Here is a 23,796-nt window from a genome sequence, read left to right as displayed (position 1 = left end):
TTCCTCTCTCCTAAATTCACTTATGCATGGCCAGGGGTGGTGGGACAGGGTGGAAAAGGGTCAGGAGGGGTGGTGGCCTGCAGAAGTCAGACTGCCATGCCTGACTTCGGGAGAAATGGAGAAGACTTAACTTGCCAAATGTGTTTTCATTCCTTCTGTGTTACCAAGTTTGACCCACTTTAGAACAAAATTGTGTGTTGTTTCTCTTTCAACAGGTGAACATGGTTATTGGCATTCTGGTTTTTAACAAACTTGTATCCAAAGATGGAATAACAGATAAGAAACTGAAGGAACGGGCAGGGTATGCCTTATCAATACATCTAAGTAAAGATTGAAACAAAAATTAACCTACTCCAGGTTGTGATCAATAACCAGGCAAGGAATGCAAAGAGTGATTGGAGGTGTGAACAAAGAGAGCAAAAACAGATTTAAAGAAAAAAAAACCCAGATGGTTTAATCTCTCTGCCTTGTCAGAGAGACAAAAGACCCAAGAAGTGCCACTGTGTTACTATGGAGGAAGGTTAGAAGTTCATCTCTTTGTTGAAAAGGCTTCAATCCTAGCTGGATGTATCCTCCTAAACATTCAGCAGAGCAAAGTGACTTTTCTCACTAACTCCTGGAGATAGCAGCTGGATCAGAGAGGGAGTCATCCTTGCTGAGTGTGGTATGTGGTATGAGCTGTGTAAGAAAGAAATCATGTCTAATGGCTGGCAGATGGCTGAGAGACATCAAAGGTATGTGATGCTTTCAAGGAAAGGGTCTTTGGGGAGATAGCAGGGAACAGATTAGTAAATGGATGGATGTGGAAAGAGGAGGATTGTAAGTAAAAATGCCTCTTCCACCAGAAAAAATTCTGATGCTGCCTGAAGTTCTCTGGAAGTCTCTCAGTGAACAGATTGGTAGATGGATGTATGATCTCTCCCCCAAGGAAAATTCTTAATGTCACTTGAGATCCTTTATCTTCTCCACAACCACCACCACCCCAAACTACATCCCTGAAGCCAGGGGTTTATGTTACCTGATTTCCTCTCTAGTATAAATGGAAGAACTGACTCTACAGTGCTTAACACCCTACTCTCACCAGGGGTTGGCTGAAGTGACAGCAGGGCTCTCTATTGGGTTACTTCCAAACTCTGTTGACGGTGGCTATTTTGTCATTGGCTCCAGCAGGATGAGACCTCCTTTCATCTTCATTTCTAGAAAAAAGCCTGTAGCTTGCTCAGACTTTGTCCCTGAGCTATGCTATGCTTCAAGCAAAGGACAGAAATGGCATGCTGACACTCTGACTCAAATCAAATGCACAGGTCAGCCTGGCCTCTGATGTTAGTCCACAATTTTCCTCTGTCTTACTTGGTTTGCTGTTGCAGTCCGAGCAACTATCTCCTTACCTGCTGCTAGGGAGGACAGGGTTGTGTGCTTGGTGATGTTTGATTTATCCCTGTGGACAGCAATTGAAGAAGTTGTTTACAAAAAGACAAGGAGAGCAGGAGGAGTTCTGGTGCCTCACCGCCACAGCTACAGGCAGAGCCTAAAACCCTCGGAGGCTGGTGGAGAAGATTCAGGTTTTGCGCTGTTTGTGAAAATGGAGGGAGCATGGAGACCTGTCTCCTTGTATGCTGCAGTTCTGGGCTTCACAGAGAGAAGCTGCTTCATCCACTGCTGTGCTGCAAAAGCCTTAGGCTCTAAAATTGGGTCTCAGTGGGTAGAGGCTGAAAGTTTAGATGAGATTCAATTGTCCTGCCATTACACTATTGAGTAGTTCTTGGTGGAAGTGGTTTTTAATGGAGTGTTGGCAACAAACCTAAGGGTAGAAGCAAGCTCAAATCCTAGAATCACAAAATTGTTTCAGTTTGCAGCTGGGGAGGTTTAGACTTGATATTAGGAAAAATTTCTTCACCAAAAAGGGTCATTCTGCATTGGCTGCCCAGGGGAGTGGTGGAGTCACTATCCTTGGTAGTGTTTAAAAGACATATGGTCTAACAGGAAGATGTTAGGTTATGGATGAACTCAATGATCATGAAAGTTGTTTCTAACCAGGCAGTTCTATGATTCTACAGTTGAAAAAGACCTTTTATTTCACCAAGTCCAACCATTGTCTAACTCTGCCAGACAGAGGAAGAACACAGGAGTCTGTTAAGGTTCATATTTTATCACCTGTGTTGACACAGTCAAGCATCATGATCCCTTAATGCAGCAGAGAGGGGAATCTCAGTGTCTGAGCAGTGTTGTGCTCACGGTAATAACAGGAGCTTAAGCACATTTGGATGATCAGAGGCATCAGCTGAACAGGTATGTGAAGAAGTGACCTGGGTGTGTTGCTTAAAGCCACTGCTAAGGAGTGAATGCTTGCTTCTGGGTGATGCCTTTTGCACAAAGAGAAGAACTCGAGACACTGCCTGACCTGCAGGCAGAGGCTGTAGCAAGGTAATTGCACTTGAAAGTCAGCACTGAAATAAATGGTTTATTGGATTAGCAGAGCAGCTGAGAGTGACCGTCTCTCAGTCTCTCCTTCTCTGATCTAAACCGCATACAGAATGACCTTATTTAGACCTTATTTAACACACAGAGGCTGGTTATTGATCACGCTCACAGTTGTACTTTGAAAACAAAACCTACAAAGCAAACAAACAAACAAAAAAGGTCTTTTTTTTCCTGATGTTCTTTATTTTTTTCTTTCTTTTCTCTTCCCCTCCCCCTCCCCCCCTCCCTTTTGTGTCCGTGTGTGTGTGTGCAGCACTTTTAAGCCTTCTCTGTGCTCAGTGATTTTGTTCTCCTGTTGAAGTGCACCTGCTGAGAGTGTGGAAGCACTTTGGAGAGCTCTGGTGCCCCTTCCCTTTAGCTAGCCGCTTCTGGCCTGGGTTTGGGAACTGTGTTGGAAGGGAGATCTGAAGATAATTAGAATGAGTAATGGCCTTGGAGATGTTTGGATCTGAGGAGATGGTATAAAGAAACGTTGTGTTTCCTTTAGCAGAGGCAAGAAGTATGGTTCAGTGTTGCAAAAAATAAACCAACCAAACAAAAAACCCCACAACAAAGTGAACAAAATGAGGAACCTGTTGAACACTAAGAGGAGCCTAGCACACATAAAGCATATCAGTTGGCACTAATAAAACATAGCAAAATAGAATCAAAGAATCTTAGAGTCATAGACTCAGAGAACGGCAGGGCTTGGAAGGGACCTCCATAGATTATCTAGTCCAACCCCTCTGCTAATGCCTAGATCAGGTTGCACAGGAAGGTGTTCAGGTGGGTTTGGAATCCCTCCAGAGGAGTTTCCACAACCTCTCTGGTCAGCCTGCTCCACTGCTCCATCACCCTCAAAGGAAAGAAGTTTCTCCTTTACTTCAAGTGAAACCTTCTGTGTTCTTGTTTGGCCCCATTGCTCCTTGACCTATCACTGGGCACCACTGAGAAGAGCTCGGCCCTCTCCTCATGACCTTCACCCTTTTGATATTTATAGAGCATTAGTGCTAACTGTTCCTGTAAAATAATACTTGAGGCATGATGGGGTTTGCCCTATACTTAGCAGAAGAAATTGCTGTAATTACTGTTATCATATGTGTCAGGAAACATTGGCTTTCTAATGGCAATGACTTTATAGCTATATCACAAAACCAGACTGTAGAGAATTGGGTGTGATTACCTGGAGAGCTGGAGAATTGCACACTACCACCCCAGCTCTGTGGCATAAAGACCATGGAACATTGCTGCGGACATTGGTTCTTTGGAGTGACTATGTAAGGACCCGAGAGCACTCTGTGCTCCATTCTGGTCAGCTGCACCACGAATCTTTGAGCTCTCTTGGCTTATTTAAATGAATGTTTTCACATCAGACTCAGGAGCCTTTAAAATGAATTTTAAATTTATTCAGCCAGCTTTTATTCCAGAAGCATTTGTGTGCTCACGCAGCCAGGGAAGAAGAATGAGACTATAGGGTATATTCACAAAGGCTAATTTTAGCCTGCTGAGTTTCATCTCCCTAGGCTTCCTCTGTAACTACTGGAGCCTTGTTTAGTTGTTCCAACTTGCCCCTTAGAGGAACCTTTGCTTCTTTTATCTCTCTGTGGATTACAAAGAAGACTTGAGAAAGTTTACCCTGATAGATTGTGTGAAATACTCTTTGTCCAGGCAGGGTGTAACAGACCTGGATTGTCCAAGCATAGAGAAGAAAGTAATTGGAAAGATACTACTGATATTAAAATAGGAACAGATTTGGATTTCCCTTTGTCTGGGAATGTTTCCTGCTGGAAGCAGCGCTTCTGCTCTTTGGGCTGTACGTGGTGTCCAATAAAAGGTAGAAAGACCCAGGCTCTAGTGAACATACCAGATGAGACTGTGAGCTCTTTGTGGATATTTAGGAAGCAGAATGAAACAAAACAAACAAACCAACAACTAAATTAAATGAATGCATTATTCACTGTGATTATTTCATTAGCTACCCTTTCATAGACACAGGCACCAAGAGAAACCTGCTAGGGAAATTCAATATATTAACAACCTCATGCCCCTGACAAGAACAAATTAGAATATAAATGTATCCACATCTGTGCCTACTGCTTACAACCTTCTGCATAAATACACCCAACAGCAGTTACAGTTGTGTGTTATGATGGTCTTCTGGCCAGTTCTTTGTGATTCAATGTCATTCATGTTTTTTTCTGGTATAGTTTTCCATCAAATTCCTCAAACAAATCTGCTTTCTTTTCGCTGCCTATCTCTGCCTCTCTCTGTCTCTCTGCTTATCTGTTCTTTGTGGCTTATAGATCTGGGGAGAAGCTGTCTTTTTTTTTTTTTTTTTTTAAGGGTCATGCACTTAATGCCTCTCAAGACCCACTTAAGCTTTGGCTCAGCCATTGTCCTCACTGGATTTGCACCATCATAGAATTATAGACTGGTCTGGGTTGGAAGGAACCTTAAAGATCATTTAGTACACCTTCCACTAGCCCAGGTTGCTCAAAGCCCCATCCTGCCTGGCCTTGAAGATTCTTGAAGATCTCATCCCTCCTGGAAGACACGTGTCTGTTGACACAGGAGCTAATTTTCTGTGTCTGAAGGCTGAAACCTTCTATGCAATACCTTAACCATTATCCTGGCGGGGAGTAATGGTTTGGGTCACTGCAGCTAATTAGAAGAGTAATCAGCAGCCACTTGAAAGTGGGCCACTAGGACTGCTGATAATGCTGTGTCGGTGTTAAGGGGTGTGTGAGATTGAAGACAAAGCTACAGAAGTTAAGAAGTGATGTATCAATCTTCCTAATCTCTCTCCCAGACAGGGTAGGGCTCCAAAACCTGATGCCTGCAAACTTCACCCCCCACTATCTGCACTGCCATCACCCAAGAATGACAGATCTGCAGACCTTTGGCAATGATCTTCATGCCTTCTCTGATATTAGGCACTGCACCTGGAGGAAGTTTGGCAGACTCTGGCCCATGTTCTAAGCCAGATCAGATGTGACTGTCCATCTATACAAATCAGGCTGCACACACCTAGTAAATTCTGAGAAGAAAGGACCAATGCCAAGCTAATGTGGCTTCTGGGTTCCTGAGTAAGAGCTGGCTTGTCAGCTAGGTGGGTTCACACACATCTGCTTCTAAAAATCCTGAGGACATGCCCTTTGGCAGATCCCTGCAGCCCCTTATACCAGCAGTGCACAATAGTGTGATTGTGTCATTGCTTCCATCTGGGAAAAAGTGGGAGCAACTGATAAGTCTCAGGGTTCATCCCAAAAATGTTCTGAGTTCCAAAACAAGTTCTGAAAGAAGAAATGAAATGTCTCAAAAGTAGTCAGCCAGTCCTACTCCCTTCAGGGCAGATTGATGGTCTTACAAAACACCCAAGCTTATGCTTAACTTCCAGGACATAATTGGTGCCATTTGCATGTCCTTCATCACAGATTAAGCACTCAAAGAGTGGCCTATCTCGTGGTATTGTCAGCCTTAGGTAGCTATCCCTGCCAAGGCCAGGATTAGCACACAAGGGCCAGGGGAGAAAATCTATTACTTATCCCCTGCATTGCTTTAGGAAAGAAGATAAGCAGACACAGCCCCCACAGCCCTACTTCTTGCCTTCTACTGTACAGCCCTGCCACCTTTTTTGTTATGGAGCAAAAAGGCCAGAAGGGAAAAGAGCAATTTCTCCAAAACAAACCAAAAGAAGGAAGTGGAGACTGGGAGAGCAGCACTGGTTTCTCTTCCACGGGTGCCAGAGAGAAACATTCTGAATCTGGCAAAGCCATCACCAACACCGTTCCACCCTCTCCAGCGGCACCAACACGTCTCTGAGTTGTGCATTATTCCCACTTCCCTTCATCTGGAGTGGTACAGATGAGAGAGTTTTATTCCTGCCTGTCTTTCATTTCTCTTTTCAAACTGGGTATGGTTGGTTTGTTCCCTTTCTTCTTTCTTCCGTTCTTTTCGGCTTCTCTTTCCCTTTCCTTTCTACGTTTGTGTTCATAAGCAAAGTGTTTTGTTTTGTTTCAGTTTTTTGGTTTTAATTGCAGTCAGATGGCAGTGCCCCTTTACGGCATGACGCTCAAATGTTCCAAGTGTGGAGTAGTTTCTTCTGCTGAAGTTTCGGCCACAGCCACCAGTAACGCCATGTTAGTTCCTCTAATTTCAACTTCTTTTCTTTCTTTCCACTTTCCTTTTTTTTTTTTTCCTTTCTTTTCTTTTGTTTTTTTGTTTAGTTTTTCAGTTTATTTTATTTCCCTCTTCCATTTCCCTGCACTCACCAAGCCGTGTTTGTTTTCTCTCCCCATGTCCCTGCCCACCTCCCCACATTCCCAACTCTCCCCGACCTCATTCTGTGGGCCATCGGTAGCATAGGGCTCCTGCAACATCCCTGGAGCAAAAGCTGATGGGCTGGATCCTGAAAAACACTGTGTGACTTGCCTAGATTTAAGCAAGTGAGCAGCTCATGGAAGACTCTTTTTTTGCTGGAAGCTGGGCAGATGTTTAATGCCCTCATTTAATTTAGTTCTTGGAGCTACAGACTTGAAGATATGGTTTCCCATTAACTTAGGTGGCAGACAGTGGCTTCAGACATAGCTTTGTTAAACATGTGATTAATTTTTTTACTCCAGAGGCTGTGAAGCACTGAGTATGATTTAAGTAAGTTGATGAATCACTTCTAAGTGTTGGGGCTTTTTCTCTTGTAAAAAGCAAAAGTTAAGTTTAGTATCTCTTAGGGCTTCAGTTCTGGTTTGATAAGTGTTGAGTACCTCTTTTGGACGTTTGGAATCGATCGTCAAAATCTTAAGAGAGTGTCATAGCTCTGAGTTAAAAAAGTCAAATGCTGTTAAATCTCTTCTTAGATGCTGCTGGAGTTAGTAAAAATAAAAAACAGTGAAAATGCCAGAGCTTTGCTCTGCTAGAGAAATTGTTGCTGTTTATATAGGCAGGGATTCCCCGCCCCCCCCAAAGGTTAAGGTAGGAGGGAGAGAGAGATGAGGAAAGGTTTGTCTTTCTTCCTTCCCTTTTTGAAATGTTATTATCTACAACATTTCCAAGTGATGCTCTACTTTGGTTTTGATGTCTAAAGTAATATATGGAAAATGTGTGAAAGAAACAGTCTCAGATCTAGACATTTGCAATTTGAGAACTCCCACCTTTAATTAATCTAAACAAAACCAGGCAGCTGAGTGCAGAGTCTCAGAAGGAAGAAATATGAAAGAAAATCAAAACAGGAGGTTTTCTCCTTTCTATTTCTTTTGAAAATTGAGCCATTTATATGAAATCTAAAAAGGCTTTAGGGGAAAAAAATAAAGAAAAAGAAAAGAAGTGCTTTTCTGAAAACCAACCAGACGTTAGGGAAAAAAGAACATTCAAATTGCTTCTGTTAAGAGCATCTATGGGATGCAAAACCTAAGCAAAATCTTGGTTGTTTTTTTTCACTGCTGAAGTCATTTACTTACCTTTAGCAACGGTGCCCAACTCAGATGTTGAGCTGGCATTGGTCCAGGCACGTGTCTGGAGTGGTCCACCACAAGTCTGGAATTAGCAGGCCACTGCATTTTGCTTTCCTCAGACTGCTGGGGAATGCTAAACCATCAGAAGCTTCGCTATTAATAAATTAGGCTATTAAATAGGAGCAGCTTTCAGGACATAGGAGATTCATTTAAAAACTAAAACAGACTCAAATTCTCCTCTGATACTGTCTGGCATTGGCCTGTCATAAATCACATATTCTGAGTCATCTTCACAGCAGAAAAAAAAAAGAAAAAGATATGAAATCCAGATCCCCTACTTATGCTACTTTTCTCATTTAAGTGGATTGCTAGAAATTAGAGGGCCCTTGTAAGAAGACAGATCTTTAGTTTCCCAGTGGACCAAATACCCTAGATGATAAATTCCAGTGCTATCTTTGTTGTTTGTCCTGAAGTGTCCTATGCCCTTGTCCTTGCAAAGGGACTACTGAATTATACACAAATGAGTTTGCTCAGCCCTCATCTACCCTTGTAATCCATTTCATTCTGCAGCCAAACTGTTTCTGCTTTTCTTCGTCCAAACCTGTCAGAAATCAGGTTGTCAATAGGCAAAGCCCTGATTATGCTTTGTACCATTGCCACCATTCTACTGGCCTTCATCCCAGATCTTGGATCAGCTTTGCCATTCAGTTTTGACTTCTTGTAATTTAAATCAGGTGCCATGAGGATTACTGGCTCCTTTCTGACCTGGAGTTAGCCATAGTTGTTTGGTAGAGAGCACATGAAGGATGATCCTGCCTTCCGAGGCTGCATATTCCCTCTCCAGCTTATCTCCCATGGGTTTTAGAAGCTAGGTTCTGAGATAGCTTGGCATGAAAGGATAGATGCTTTTGTCCATTTCCCTGGCTTTTGGAAATCATAGAAGTTTAGAGGAAGTTTACTTGTGTCTAAGAGAGAAAGGTCAGAGAAGGGGGATGTATAACTGAAGGAAAACATGGTAAACTGCTGACAGAGAGGAGGCAGTAACCGTGGCAGAAGTGAAAAAATATGCACTGGAAAGTATGCAGTTTCTTGACTGTCCTGGTTAACATTGCCCACTCTCAGAAGCTTCCCTTTCTCCCCATACAGACAGGAGGGAAAGTAACACACTTTGTCTCACAGTAACACACAAGACAGGAAGAAAGGAAGAAATTGCTGACAGCCAATGCATCATGAATAGACTCCCAGGTTTTGACCATGGGGAAGAGATTGTCCCAAGACTAAGGCCCTGGAATGGTGTATTTTTCTTGTAGGCAAATCACCCAAGAGTTAGTGTCAGAGAGTCCTCATGATTCTTCCTGTTCATCCCTCTTACATCATTAAAAGCCCATGTGTCAGATATCTCTTCTAAGGGATTTGTCCTTTTTCTTGGCTCAGAGTCACTTCAGGAAGACTCAAACGTCATCTCTTCCCCCCATTTTGTAGTTCTAGGAATAATGCAAATCAACATGCCCATGCATGGCTGGTTTTATGAAGGAGACTGTTCCTCAGGAATGAGTTGTCCTCATAGTTCAAAGACTTTGGAATTTTCTCCTTACCTGATGTTAACACTTGGGCCCTGTAGATCCTTGAATAAACTGTTAAAGAACAACTTCCCTTCTTAGGGGTAAACAATCAAGCAGGCTGCCCATAGCTACTTTATTACCTACCTGTCTCATTTAGAGACATTTGATTTCCTGCTACCCTAATTGCATGGTTCAGATTGCAGCAACTGAGAGAAGAGTCATCTTTTGAAGAGAACAGAAATAATATCTTGTGTTTCTGTGTTTCCTCTGCATGGAAGAGGCTCCAGAGCTCCTCTTCTTGTCTAGTTACAGATTTTCTACCTTGGTTGTGTAGGCATTAAGTAAAAGGGATTTTCTCTGAAACTGTCCCTAAAATTGGGGCAACATTCTTGCTTTTAAGAGGAATACAAGTTAGAGAAAGGATAAAATATGAATAAAGCAAGTCCATGTACTGTGGTTTTCCGTTAGCAGAACTGCTGTGATGCAGGAAGAGCTTGCTCATCAGAATAGTGGAGCAGCATAAGATCACTCAATGCTTTGAGTTGGAAGGGACCTTTCAATGTCGTCCAACCTGCCTGCAGTGAGCTGAGACATCTTCAGCTGGATCAAATTGCTCAGAGTCTTGTGTGTCACTCAGCAGCATTTAAGGAGCCTTCCATTGTCTTACGTATTGAGTCCTCCTACCATCTCCCTTTTCAGAGCTTCTCTCTGGGAGCTGCTTTCTGAATTAGTTATTTTTCCTTTGGCTGCTTCTGTAGCTTAGGACACTGGCTGCCCTGTCAGTGTTGAGTAACGAGAGGAATTGATCACCAACCTCTTTATAATGGCTCTTAACATCTTTGTTGGCATGTACTGTGTGTCCCCCTGCACTTGCCTTTTGTCAGCGTGCAGGCCCCTTCATCTTTCTTCATGCAGATCTTTATTTCCAGAAGCATTTTTCCCCCATCTTTCCATTGCTATCCTTTAAGTATCATGAGCTGCTTCTGCTTATTCTACAAAGATGAAGACTCTTAAGGTTGCTACCAAGCTAAAGAACAAAAGCACATCTGGGTTTTGACATTTTCACCCAAGTCTGTCGTATCCTTGTTGCCAGATCTGGGTTTGCTATGAAGTTTCCTCAGACTAAGTCTCCGCCATGCTAGATAAAGCCATAGAGTCATTAGGTAATCACAAGGTCATTATATAACAAATCCTTTCTTCATTTCACATCACATGGCACCATAACATGAAGTTTCTTAAGTCCCTTAAGTTGTTCTGGAAGCTTTTCAGGAAGCACAGTACCTGGAAAAGATCTTGAGGGTCTTTTCCAACCTGGTTAATTCTAATTCTAATTCCTATAAAAGGGTACAGATGGAAAGGTGGCAGAAGAATGAGTTCTGCTATGAATTCAGCTCACAGCATGTAGAATTAAAGGCAATGTCACAGGAAACCCACTTATTTTCCACTGAGCTTTCTTCTGAAATTTCAGTCTTGATGTGATTTATTTTTTTGTTAGCTGGAACTATTTTGGAATTTAATATTTCAAAAGCTAAGCAGAGCCCTGAAAGTGAAATTGGAGCAAGTTACATAGCTATGACCTGTTGCCATCTGCTGCCTGAAGAATAAAGATTATGCATAAGGTGTCAAGCAGTATTTCCATAACGTTTGCAAGGGATGAATATGCTCGAGAAGGCATCTACAAAGGGAATCACAAAGAGAGCAGAAAGGCCATACTCTCAGCTGGTGTAAGTCAATGAAACTCAGCTGGGGAAATCCTGGTTTACTCCAAATGAATTTGTGGTCTTATACTGTTTCCATTATCTGAGTTGGAAGGGCATATGAGGTTTCCATCATCTGGTTCAAAGTGCAGAGATTTAAGTGTTGATTCAAGGATGCCTATGTTAAGAGAAATAGTGAGGTCCATCGGGATGTATCAGTCCATGCTGGGTGATCATATGATTGAGAGCAGCTCTGTGGAGAAGGACTTGGGAGTGCTGATAGATGAAAAGCTGGACATGAGCCAACAATGTGCTTTCACAGCCCAGAACCAGCCCTCTCCCAGGCTCTGTCAAAAGCAGTGTGGTCAGAGGCTCAAGGGCAGTGATTCTCCCCATGTACTCCACTCTGCTGAGACCTCACCTGCAGTACAGTGTCCAGCTCTGAAGTCTTCAGCATAGGAAAAACACGGACCTGTTGCAGCAGGTACAGAAGAGAACCACAAAAATGATCAATCTCTTCTCTAAGGACTGAAATGTAACCACTTACTAAAAAGAAGCATAATTTGCCTCCTCAGCGCCATCTCTTACAGCCCCAAATCCACACTTTAGATCTTGGATCTGGGGTTCAAATCATTGTCAATTGGGTGATGCAGTTCTTTTCAGAGTAGAAAACCCACACAAAATGAGATGGCTGGTTCAGACCCATACTTAAAACATCAGATCCAAAGTGATGCAGTTGCTAGCTTTCTTGTTTGCATGTTGGAGGTAGTAACTTGCACACAGCTGTGTTTTAAGAGTATATGGGAGACCAGATAACTCCAGGAAGCAGAGTTGTCTATTACAGAACTTTTCTAGCAACCTCTGTTCGCTTTGCTGGTTTCCAGCAACCCCAGCTGCAAGTTGCATCTACCAAGCCATGTGTTGGCTGATAGTGGCATGGAAGGCACATCTAAAGTGGCATGTTATGGAGCAAGCACTATATTTCCATTTGGCTTTTCTGCCTCTCTGATTTATTTATTTATTTATTTTCCCCTGCACATAAGGCTTAACCAGTTTAATTATTGCCATGATAGCAAAGAGAGATTTAAGGATAACGAGGCAGATTTCAGGGCAATAATGAAGAAGCGGAGTAAGTTCCCTGCTCAGAAGTTGTTTGGCTGAGGGCTGCCTGGTTGCTGCTTTTTAATTTTATTTCTTTAAATAATACTTTGAAATTCTAGTTCATATTGACTATTCATAAAGAACATTCAGGTTGTCATCCCATATAGAATTATAAAGTGTCAGATTATGCCATGGCCTTTACCTTGCATGGGAGTCTGGTAATGCTTGATTTAATTGGGAAACAAACCCAATAAAATTTATTCCACTTGTGTGCTCCCTTAGGTAAAATACATTGTTTAATAGCACCACTAAGGAACACATCTAACTCTGGACAAGTAGCAATATTTGCAATCAGAGTATCATTATGACTATAGAAATAACCTGTCACTGCAGAACATGATCATTACAGCAGAAGTGGTGTAACAAGACTTGAAAAACTCTTAGCTGAAGCCAGGATCTTGCATCCTGATCTCCATCCCTCTGTCCAAGCTGCAGCTTTGTTCAGGTAAAGCTCTCACTGAGGTCTGTGAGAGCAGTATCTGGATAACCAGTGAGTAAACATTATTAAAACCTTGATCATGTATCAGAAAGTGGTGAGCCAGTCACATGTCAAATGTGTGTCATGATATCTGTCCTGTAATTTATTGTGCTGCCTGTTTTGGTTTGTTAGTATTAAGGCTGAGGTTTTCCACATAAAGAAATCTTGCAGCTCAACTTACTATTCAGCTCATACCTAGGTCTACTCTTATTTATTAGATAAAAGCCCACAGAGAAATTCTCCTGGTATTCTTGGTACTCCAGTGCTGCCAAGTATATAGCATGACTGACAGCTTAAAAATCTCCCTAGTAAGCTTTTAAAATTGCTTGGGACCCTTTCTGGTCCAAGAGCTGCAGGACTAAATAGTCCATGGGAACAGAGCTGCTTTCTCATTTCTAAGGCAATCATTTCTAGATCAAGTGGAAGTTCATGGAGCAGTACTTACAGAAAACTCTTTTGTCCAGTTTTCTGTCTTGTGAATTAAGAAGTGGCTCAAATACTAAGTTACTTTAATCCAGAACCATAGAGTCATAGAATTGTTTTGGTCATGAAAGACCTCTAAATTCATTACATCCAACCATTAACCCAGCACCACTGTGGCCATTACACCATGTTCTGAAATGCCATGTCTACATGCTTTTTGAATGCCTCCAGGGATGGTGACTCCACCACTACCCTGGGTAGCCTGTTCCAATGCCTGACCACTCTTGCAGCAGAGAAATTTTTCCTAATATTCAACCTTAACCTCCTCTGATGCAATCTGAGGCCACTTCCTCTCATTCTATCACTTGATACTAGGGAGAGGAGACCAACAGCCACCTCACTACAACCTCCTTTCAGGGTGTTGTAGAAAGCAACAATCCACTCAAGAATAAATTTATTTAAAATGGTTGCTAAATGTAGAAACAAATGTATTTTTGTCAAAGCACTCAGCTGGGGAGATGACACCAGAAAGCAGGAAATACTCTGTTTGCAGAAAAATTGGGTCGAGTGTCAGTTCTCCTGATGTAGAGTTGTAGGGACCCTTAGTTGTAGAGTAAGGGGCAACTGCAAAATATCAGTCTTCACATCAGCTCTATGCTTGTCCGTTTTAGTCACTTGAAACTGTGACATGTCCCTGATGTCGGTGTCTTCCATGTGCTGTGGAAGTCCAAGTGTCTGTAACCCAAGTACCAACAGCCATTCTGACAAACCAGTGTTTACTGCAAATGTTCCCCTTCCCTTTGGTGACCTGCAGTGATTGTACTTTTTCTCCCCTCCTTGGGAATTGCCATTGCTGTGGACTAGTGATGTAGGTGGGAAGGGTGTGAAATGGGGAGTGAGGTATCTGCATCCTTCTTCCCCACCTCAAGTTTTATGCATGACTGCACCATTGACAAGTAGTCCCTCCTGTAGAAACGTGTGTCCACCTGTTTTTGGTAGCGTGAATGTGCAAAGCATCTTCCTGCTTCCCTGTGGCAGGGCTCAGAAGACATCTAGCACAAGTATACACTTGTTGAAGAAGTCTTCTGAAGCCTCATGGGATCAGGAGGCTGAATTAGCATCCCACATGGAAACAGGTAAGGCTGAATTGGAACTCAGTTCCATTTTCCTCTCCCTTGACAGGGCATCTCTTTGGAGCTCCTGCGTGGTCCTACCTCTCTTGGCTCTCACCTGGATGTCTGCAGTTCTGGCAATCACAGACCGGCGGTCAGCACTCTTCCAGATCCTCTTTGCTGTCTTTGACTCGTTGGAGGGCTTTGTCATCGTTATGGTCCATTGCATCCTAAGGCGGGAGGTGAGGCAAAGGGGTTGTTACCTTTATATGACCGAAATGCTTCCCATAGAAAACACCTGAAAAATGTTCTGTCAGCCTGGTAGCTTCTCTAATCCTATGAACCCCGTCCTATGACCACAAAAATGACCATGACGGTATTGGTCAGAAGGGGAGGAGGGATGAATCAGTGATTGTCATGCTGAGACTACTGCAGAGTGGAATTTTGAGGACAGTTTTAGACTGGGTAACATAGAATCATAGAATGCCCGGTTGGAAGGGACCTCAAGGATCATTTGGTCTAAATTTTCTAGTTGGATTCTATGGATTAAATGAGATGGCCCAGCACCCTGTCAAGCTGAGTCCAGTGTAGGGGAGGTACTCTTCCCTTGGGAGAGTATTCCAATGTTTATCTGTCCTCAGGTTTAGCTTGTGTAGCACCAAAATTAATATTTACCAATATTAATAAAAATAGCCTGATTTCAAGAAGGGCAACTTGTGCCAATATTCCCAGAACCATTGCTCAACATTAGGAAGAAGTTCTTTACATGAGCTGGTGGACCACTGGAACAGGATGCCCAGGGAGGTGGTGGAGACATTCAAGGTCAGGCTTGATAGCGCTCAGAGCAACCTGGCATGTCCCTGCTTACTACAGGTTGGACTAGATGACCTTTAGAGATCCCTTCCAACCCAGTGCACTCTATGATTCTGTTGAATATTTGCATTAGCACCTAGATATTTGAGCTAGAAAGTAAAGCTAGTGAGCCAGTACCAGAACAAGAGGACACAGTCTCAGGCTGCGCCAGGGGAGGTTTAGGTTGGATGTTAGGAAGAAGTTCTATATAGAGAGAGTGATTGCCCATTGGAATGGGCTGCCCGGGGAGGTGGTGGAGTCACCATCATTGGAGGTGTTCAGGAGGAGATTTGATGGGGTGCTTGGTGCCATGGCTTAGTTGTTTAGGTGGGTTGGATTGGTTGATGGGTTGGATGCGATGATCTTGAAGGTCTCTTCCAACCTGGTCTATTCTATTCTATTCTATTCTATTCTATTCTATTCTATTCTATTCTATTCTATTCTATTCTATTCTCAAGCAAGGAAACTGAGTAAAGTCTCTCCAGCTTCCCTGTGGAGATTTAGAATGGTAAATTACGTCAGGGGGAAAAAAGGACAAATCTTTTATATTTCTTTTATTCTTTTCATCCTACTGAGTGGATAGACTGTTAATAACAGAGACAGGGAAAGGGTAGCTTTTTCCACTATTCATTTTATCTTCTTACAGCTCCTTTAAATTAAGTAAAACAGATTAATTCTTTGTGTCAAGCCAATGAAATGCAATGGCTTGGCTGAGACTCTTTCAACAAATTGCATTATGAATATGGGCTCACATTTAACTCCCATTACAGCCACTGGCATTTTTTCCCCCTTGATTTCCCTGAGTTCTGGATCAGATATCTATTACAGACAATATAGGATCATAACCAGACATTATAGACCCCAATATAATGATTTATGCAAGAGCATTCATAGTGAATGTATTGTAGGCTACACAATAGAAGACATTTTATTCTTGGCTTTATAAATCAAGTAACTGCAAGTGACCAACACAGCAACTCAAGATACCTGTATAAAAAGAGCAGTGAAACTGGAAAGTGCTTAAAGACCAAGTCTTAGGAGAAACAGCTGAGGGACCTAGGGTTGTTTAGTCTAGAAGGGACTGACGGAAGACCTTACTGGTTGCAACTACTTGAAAGGAGGTTGTAGTGAGTGAGTGTTGTTCTCTTCTCCAAGTAATTAGTGATAGAATGAGTGGAAATGGTCTCAAGTTGCACCAGAGGAAGTTTAATGGCCATGGTGGTGTTGGGTTGATGGCTGGACTTGATCTGAGAGGTCTTTTTCAACCTTAACAGTTCTCTGATTTTATGATTCATTGAGTTGCTTGGGATGTGTGATAGATAACTTAGAAACCATTTGAAATGAATTGCTGAATGCTACTAAGGTAAGATCTGTGGTCTTTTGATCTAGAAAGGCCTTTTTTTTTTCAAGAGGCCTTTCTCTTTTTCTTCTTGAGTAGAATTCTGTCTGATTCTGACTTTTGCAAATCCATTTGTTCCTGCAGGTCCAGGATGCTGTGAAGTGCCGAGTAGTAGATCGTCAGGAAGAGGGCAATGGAGACTCAGGAGGGTCATTTCAGAATGGACACGCTCAGTTAATGGTAGGGAAAACTACCACCTAGACTGTGATTGTGGGCATTTTCAACTCTTAACTGATAAACAAAGGGCTCTGTCCATCACAGATTCTGCAATCATTGTTCTTTTTTATTTTTCCTTTTCCTTGAACTTAGCACTTAGCATAGGCTATTTTTACAGACAAATCTGGATTCTTTTCGTTGTAGCATTAAGGGGCTTGAACCTACACACCAGGTTTTGGAGTTATCATGGTGAGATCTTTTCTTTCCCCAAAAATGCAGAGATAAAATGTACCTCCCAGGTCTTCCAGACCTTTTCATCCCCATCATGCTGCCCTATCCTAGCTGGAGCTTAGGAGACTTAAGTTTAATACTGTTTTAATCACAGTGGTTTGGGTCATAATTATAAAGATGCTGTCTCAAAGGGATTTCTTGCTCTCAAAAGCACACTTGTTTATGTTGCTTTGCTGGGAATGAAGTTTAAGCACTGTAAACCTTGTTCTTGTTGTGTAAGTCCTTTACTAACACTCTAGATAACACTGTAGAAGACTAAACTAAGGGGAATCACTCTGTATCACTCTATAGCTGTCTGAAAGGAGGCTGTAGTGAGGTGAGGGGTTGGTCTGTTCTCTCAAGTAACATGATTTTCTCAACCAACATGATTCTATGAATCATCCTGCATCTGCTTCTATGTTATGATGCAGATGATATCAGAGGAATTTGATTTCTAAAGGACAGTCACAAGATTTATACAAGTTCCAGAAATGCTTAGTTAATACTGGAGCCACATCATCATCAACCGATGGCTTTTTTCCCGTCACTCCTGTGCTAAGTAGCTCACGCTTGGGTGCAAGGTCTCATTTCAGTCAAGACACAAAAAGATATATAATCCCACCACACCTCACAGGTGTTCATTAGAAACAGGTGCCTCATTTCTAATTGAAATGCTTAGTCTTCTCATTTTCAGAGAGGATCTTGCTATGCCTATTTATGTGCAATTACAAAACCCGTTGCATGCCTGGTACTTTCATTCCTTCAATAACAGACACCATAATCATATCCAGTTCCAATCTTCCTTTCAAGAAGTTAGCACACTGAGCTGTTTTATTTTGTATTGGGAAACATTTACCTTCAAATTATTTATATAACCCTTTTCCACATGCCCTTCAGTTTCTCACCTTCCTTTAAAAAGGTGGCTGCTGTATTTGTTATTCTGTTGTCACCATCCCAAGTGCTATATTCTGAAGTTTCAGATTTTATTCCCCCCCCCTTCTCATTCACTGTGAACCACCTTGCAAAATTCTGTGTCAGCTACAAGGTTTTTTTTTCAGCAAGGAGATTACATTTACTTCTGCACTGCTGATGTGTCAAGAAGTAGAGCGCCGCTCAATCAGTCTCTTCACATTCATGCACAAAAAGCTCTGGAATCTCGACATGAATGATGACTCCTCACTGATATTTTTAGAGGGGTGCAGTGTTATTCTGTAGTGACTGAGTTGTAAAATAACCAAAGAAATGAAAAGCTTTGCAGGATGGCATTTTTTCACCATTACCTGTTCGAGTAATCTCTAAATCTGCCCAGGAAGTGAAAAGAAGCTTAGCTGAGCAGCAGAGTTTTCCATAAACTCTTTTTAGGTGATTTTAAATATAAACCTAACTTGTATTTCTTTATCAGGCTGTTCAGTGAACTTTTGGGTTTTTTCCCTCTGCAACTCCTATCATGAAAATGAGATTATACTTTTCTGTGTCATTCTGCTTGCCCATTTAAATGTTAGCTTGGACTTCTTTCTGTTCTGTTCTTTTCAGATTTATTTGGTATCCCAAATAAATTTACCAAGAAATTAGCATCAAGAAGACTGAGATAATTCCTCAACCAGCTCTTTAAAAACTCTTGGATTTGAACCTGCTATATTAAAGTGTTTATCTCAGGGGAACAGGGATTTATTCTCACAGTCTCCTTAGTATTAAACTGGAAGGCATTTAATCATTTTAATACAATTATATGAAGTGTCTTCTTTCTGAAATGATACTAGAAATAATCAGTGAACTCTTCTACCTTTTTCTAGTCTGTGGCCTTTCCATTACTCCATGAAAACTCATGACCCACTGTGACTCAGTGCATCCAGTTCTTTGAAATGTTATCTACTAAAAGCTGTAGGAAAAGGATTAACTTTTACTGGGAGAAGAAAGAGGTTTCAGTGGGCTGTATGTACTGCTCAAAAAGTTATTCAGCCTTTGTGTCTGCAGAGACCATTGATTTTCATCCACTAAGAGTTTTAGAAGCTGAAGACTTGTTTCTACTTAATGTGACTTGGTGATCATAAAATCACAGAATGCTTTGGGTTGGAAGGGACTGTTAAAGGTGATCTAGTCCAACTTTCTGGCAGTGAGCAGGGGCATCTTCAACTGAAGCAGGTTGCACAGGGAGCCAAAGAACCTGAACTGCAGTGTTTCCAGGGATGGGTCATCTACCACCTCTCTGGGCAACCTATGCCAGTGTCTCACCACCCTCATTGTAAAAAATGTCTTCCTTCTCTCTAGCCTGAATCTCCCTCTTTTAGTTTTAATCCATCACCCCTTGTCCTTTCACAATAGGTGCTGCTCAAAAGTCTGTCCCCATCTTCCTTACAGAGCTCTTTAACTACTGGAAGGCCACTAAAAGATCTCTCTGCAGCTTTCCCTTCTCCAGGCTGAACAACTTTCTCAGCCTGTCCTCATAGGAGAGGTACTTTAGCCCTCTGCTCATCAGATATATCACAAGAAAGCCCAGTGGGTATGAAGTTTTCTGAGCAGAATCCCCAAATCTTCTTAATGAGTGGACAAGAATCTTAGTCTAAGTGTGGGGTAGTATATCTGAGAGAGATCAAGTCAGGAACCCGGCCCCTGGTTTTCAGGAATCTACACAATTGTGTTTCAAGGAGATATTTCAATCTAGTAGCCCAGGAATCAATGTATGGATTAGCACATATATCCAGCTGAAAAGCACTGTAGCAGCTTTACCTCTCCCTGAGATTCAAAACCCAGAGGCGGAACAAAGTCATCTGTTTGCCATATTTCAAAGCCCAAGCAAAACACCTCTCCTCCATTCTTCTGGCAATGTTTGTGTCTGCCTCACTAATTTAAGTGGGGGTTTGAATTTTTCAAATGGTTTTCTTTCCCTCAGCACCTCCTTTTGACCACATCCTCTGTGTTCTCTGTCTTTCAGACTGATTTTGAGAAGGACGTGGATATGGCTTGTAGATCAGGTGAGCACATCACAGGTGAGAATCAACAAGTGACCTGGTTTGGGGATTGAACTAGGCCATTTTTTCCCCTTTCTGTTTTATTTGTGTGTGTCATAATGGCTTGCATGTACTTGTGTGGGCTTCCCTTACTGTCAACCCTGGCCAAAATAAAGCAACCTCCCTCTTTCTCCCCTATGCTTTGCTTAACCTTTTCCCCATAGCTCTCTTAGCCTTTTAGATTAAACCTTGACTCCAAGGTATTATGTCTTACCTATGGTCCACGTAACATGGTAGTAGAGAAGAGTATCAAGGAAGAGACTGGATCCATCTCTTCTTACTATGATCCTTCTTTGCTTAGCAACCCCTGTCCAAGGGGGTCACCTCAACCTCAGCCAGCTCTGTGCTCAGGAGAGGTGTCTTTGAGAAGGTCTGGAATGTGGAAAGCCTTCCCATGACTCCACCTGGCTCCATGCACACTTCTAGTAAGGTGCCTGTACATATGGAGGTGGGTCAGGTCTTTCCTCCTTTGCTTGCATCTTTCTACAGTAGGTTCATTCACACACATTTCTTTTGATCCTGAAGGTCTGCATGAGTTGATAGTCCCTTTTCCAGCAGCTCCCCAACAACCCCATTCCCCTGGGAGTCTGTGCTGTCTGATTTCTCCTTTGCTACCTGTTTGTCTCTACAGGTTTTGCCCTTGCTTTTTTCTCCCCCTTTGTAGATATTTAGGCTTTCATTTACCTTCCCAGACTTTACCTTCCCAGACTTCTCTCCCAAGCAAGAAAAATACTATCTTGCTTGGTACTTGCATGTAATTCATATCTTCCAAACCAGGTCTGCCAAAGCCAAGGACAGCACATAGTATGTTGAGTTATCATCATGGAAAAGATTCTCTTTCTTTCTTTTCGTCCTCTCTTCCTCTCTTCCACTCTTCCTTTCTTCCTCACTTCCTCACTTCCTCTCTTTCTCTCCTCTTTCCCTCTTTCTCTGTGTCTCTCTGTCTCTCTTTCCCTCTTTCTTTCCCTCTTTCTCCCTTTCTCTCATTCTCTTTCTTTCTATTCCTTTCTCTTCCTTTTCCTTCTTTCTTTCAGAACTGATTCCTTCCTTCTGAATTCCTTCTTTCCCTCCCTCTTTTCCTCCCTCCTTTCTTTCTTATTCCTTTCTCTCTCCCTTTCTCTTTTCTTTCTATACACATCTACCTGTCCCTTTCACTTATCTTTTTCTTTATCTAATCCATCATTTATTTACCTACTTCTCATGTATTTATCTGTACTTCATCTCTTTCTCTCTATCTTGCAGTCACTTATTTATCTCTGTCCTCAGCTGTCTGTCTTGATGTACCTGCTATTTATGTATTTCTGTGTCTGTCCCCATTTATCTCTGTCACTGTGTTTCTGTGTACTGTCCATCACTGTCACTATCATTTATCTATCTAATATCTGTCTATATCTTATTTATCTTTTCCTGTCCTTTCAGCCTCAGTCCCCCTCTCTATGCTTATCACAGTCACAGTATATTTATCTCACTTATCCTTGTGATATCTTATTTCATGGTCTCTTTCTGTCCATTTATCTCTTTTCAGGGTCTGTTCATTTTTTTTTCCTTTCTCTTCCTCTTGTCTCACACTTTCTAATCTAATTTCTGTCTGCCTCCCTCTTCTCATTTGTCTTCCTCCTTCTTTGTTGACACTCAGTTCCCAAAAAATCACGTGTGAAAAGCATGCATGTGAGACCAGGTCTGACTTGGAGGTATGCTCAACAAACTTGCATCTAGGCTGGGAGCTGGCACATACAGCCAGCTATACAGCCAGTAGTTAAGATTATGCTGAAAACTAAGACATACCCTGGACTGCGTTTCTGGATCTGCTGTGGTGTTTGGGTTTTTGTTTGTTTGGTTGGTTGGTTTTTTTTCTCCTAAATTAAGTTCCCCAGGGGCATGGATGAAGCTGGTTGCGTCCACATAAATTCAGGGCAGAAGACTTAGCACCAGCAGCTTGATAACAGCCTTGATTTCCCTTCCTTTGCCAGCATATAGCTCTACAATTTGTTGGTGTCTACCTGATAAAGTGCTGTTAGTCTGCACCAAGATAAGTAGTTAATAATAGTCCCTGTTTCAGAGACTTTTCTTTATGGTGCATCATCCTGTGCATTCTACTTACTGAATAACAAAAGGCAGAAAGCTGTCCATTGGTTTCTGGCGATCATTTCTCCTGGAGGCAATAGATCTGATGTTATGACAGACTGGAGATGTACCTGATACCTCTCATAACCTCCTCACTGAAGTTCACTGGTAGGACCAGGTCCATGGCTCAGTGTTGAAAGTTCATTCCATCCCATGCATAGAGACTGCCAAGTGCAAACATCTCCAAACCTGCTTTCTGCTGCTGATGTGAGCATGGAGAAGAGCCTGAATCAATAAACCTCATTGACACACGCACACGAAGGATTTGGCTTAGTAACATCTTCCCACAGTGATGCTCTGATTTACAGAGTGTCCTCTAGCAATGCCAAGATGATTGTGGCTGCCATAGTTACACCCAGTGTGTTTAGTTTCCACAGGTTCTTAGAAGTTCTTCCATTCTGTGTGGTACCCTTGTCATCCTTGGAGTTTTTGAGGCAAGCTTTGCGCTGTCACACTCAGTATGAGTTGATAGAAAAGTTAATGTGTCCTCACTCTATCAAATGTCCCAGGTGGAGAAGCTGAAGAGCATCAGGTTAGCCCAAAGATCCTTTTCTGTGGTCCACTGGGAAAAAAATAGGTAAAGGGACCTCCCCCCCCACTTCTGAGATGAGTGATAGGGAAACATGCAGTTATTTCTCCTTTCCTGAGGTGAAATACTGTAGCCTTCAGTAGCCTTCAGACCTTCACCACTTTGCCCCTGTTCCACAGTCTGTGATTTTCATCCCCTGGAGACATCAAGGCAGACATCATTATTTTCCTCAAGTCTTTGTTGCAATAGATTCTTATGCCTGCAAAAAGGAACAGATGTTTTGATATTTGGGAATGAGTGTCTGTGTGTCATTTAGATACCTCCTACTTGGAATGTTCACCTCATCCTTAGTTTGAAGCTTTCTCCTGTTGAGAGATATTCATGGCACTCATTTCTTTTCTCAAGGGAAACTGAAAAACACTCAATAATTAACTATTAGAAAGGCTTGCCATGATTCCTACAAAGTGAGCTTTTTGGAGAGCAGTTAGAAGCTTATAACAAAATTAGGTGCATTTTCAAAGACCAAATTGTTGACACTTAAACTGTTCAAAGGAAAAGAGCAGCCTCAAGAGTTTAAATTAAGTATTATAATTTACATTTGAGATCATTAATAATGCTGGATTTTGTCTATTATCTGAATCAAAACGTGTTTGACCTGAAAGCAACTCTGTTTTTCAAGGAATTCTGCTTCTCCATAGGCTAGTAATATATAGGGTGTTGGACTAGATGACCTTTAAATGTCCCTTCCAACCCAAACCATTCCCTGATTCCCTGATGTATGTATTTCATACATCACAGAATCACAGAATGGTGATGGTTGGAGGGGACCTGTGGAGATCATCCAGTCCAACTCTCCTGCTAAAGCAGGGTCACCCAGAGTAGGGTGCACAGGAATGCATCCAGTTAGGTTTGGTAAGCTCTCCAAAGCTTTCATACTCCACAAGCTCTCTGGGCAGCCTGGTCCAGTGCTCTGTGACCTCACAAGAAAGAAGTTTCTTCTTATATACACCAAATACATGCATTCACTTTTCAAGATGTTGTGGACAACAGGTGTTGGCTAAGTTGGGACTTTTGGCCATGACTGCATTGGAAAGTTCTCTTCTCATAAAGCTTTCTCA

General features: G+C 42.1%; 1 protein-coding gene across 1 annotated transcript in view; it reads left to right on the top strand.

Moving 5' to 3' along the window:
• The window catches only part of ADGRB1 (adhesion G protein-coupled receptor B1), a 317,920-nt gene that overhangs the window by 275,652 nt on the left and 18,472 nt on the right, over nt 1-23,796 (top strand). The window contains exons 25-28 of the mRNA XM_054167432.1: nt 216-301; nt 14,411-14,582; nt 16,676-16,771; nt 19,950-19,989. Of these exons, the coding sequence (XP_054023407.1) occupies nt 216-301; nt 14,411-14,582; nt 16,676-16,771; nt 19,950-19,989 (394 nt within the window). The remainder of the gene's footprint in view (nt 1-215; nt 302-14,410; nt 14,583-16,675; nt 16,772-19,949; nt 19,990-23,796) is intronic.

This window comes from Dryobates pubescens, chromosome 14 (genome assembly GCF_014839835.1).
Source record: "Dryobates pubescens isolate bDryPub1 chromosome 14, bDryPub1.pri, whole genome shotgun sequence".
NCBI classification, from domain to species: domain Eukaryota; kingdom Metazoa; phylum Chordata; class Aves; order Piciformes; family Picidae; genus Dryobates; species Dryobates pubescens.
Note: the sequence above shows the minus strand (reverse complement) of the source record. Positions and strands in the feature narration are given on the sequence as shown.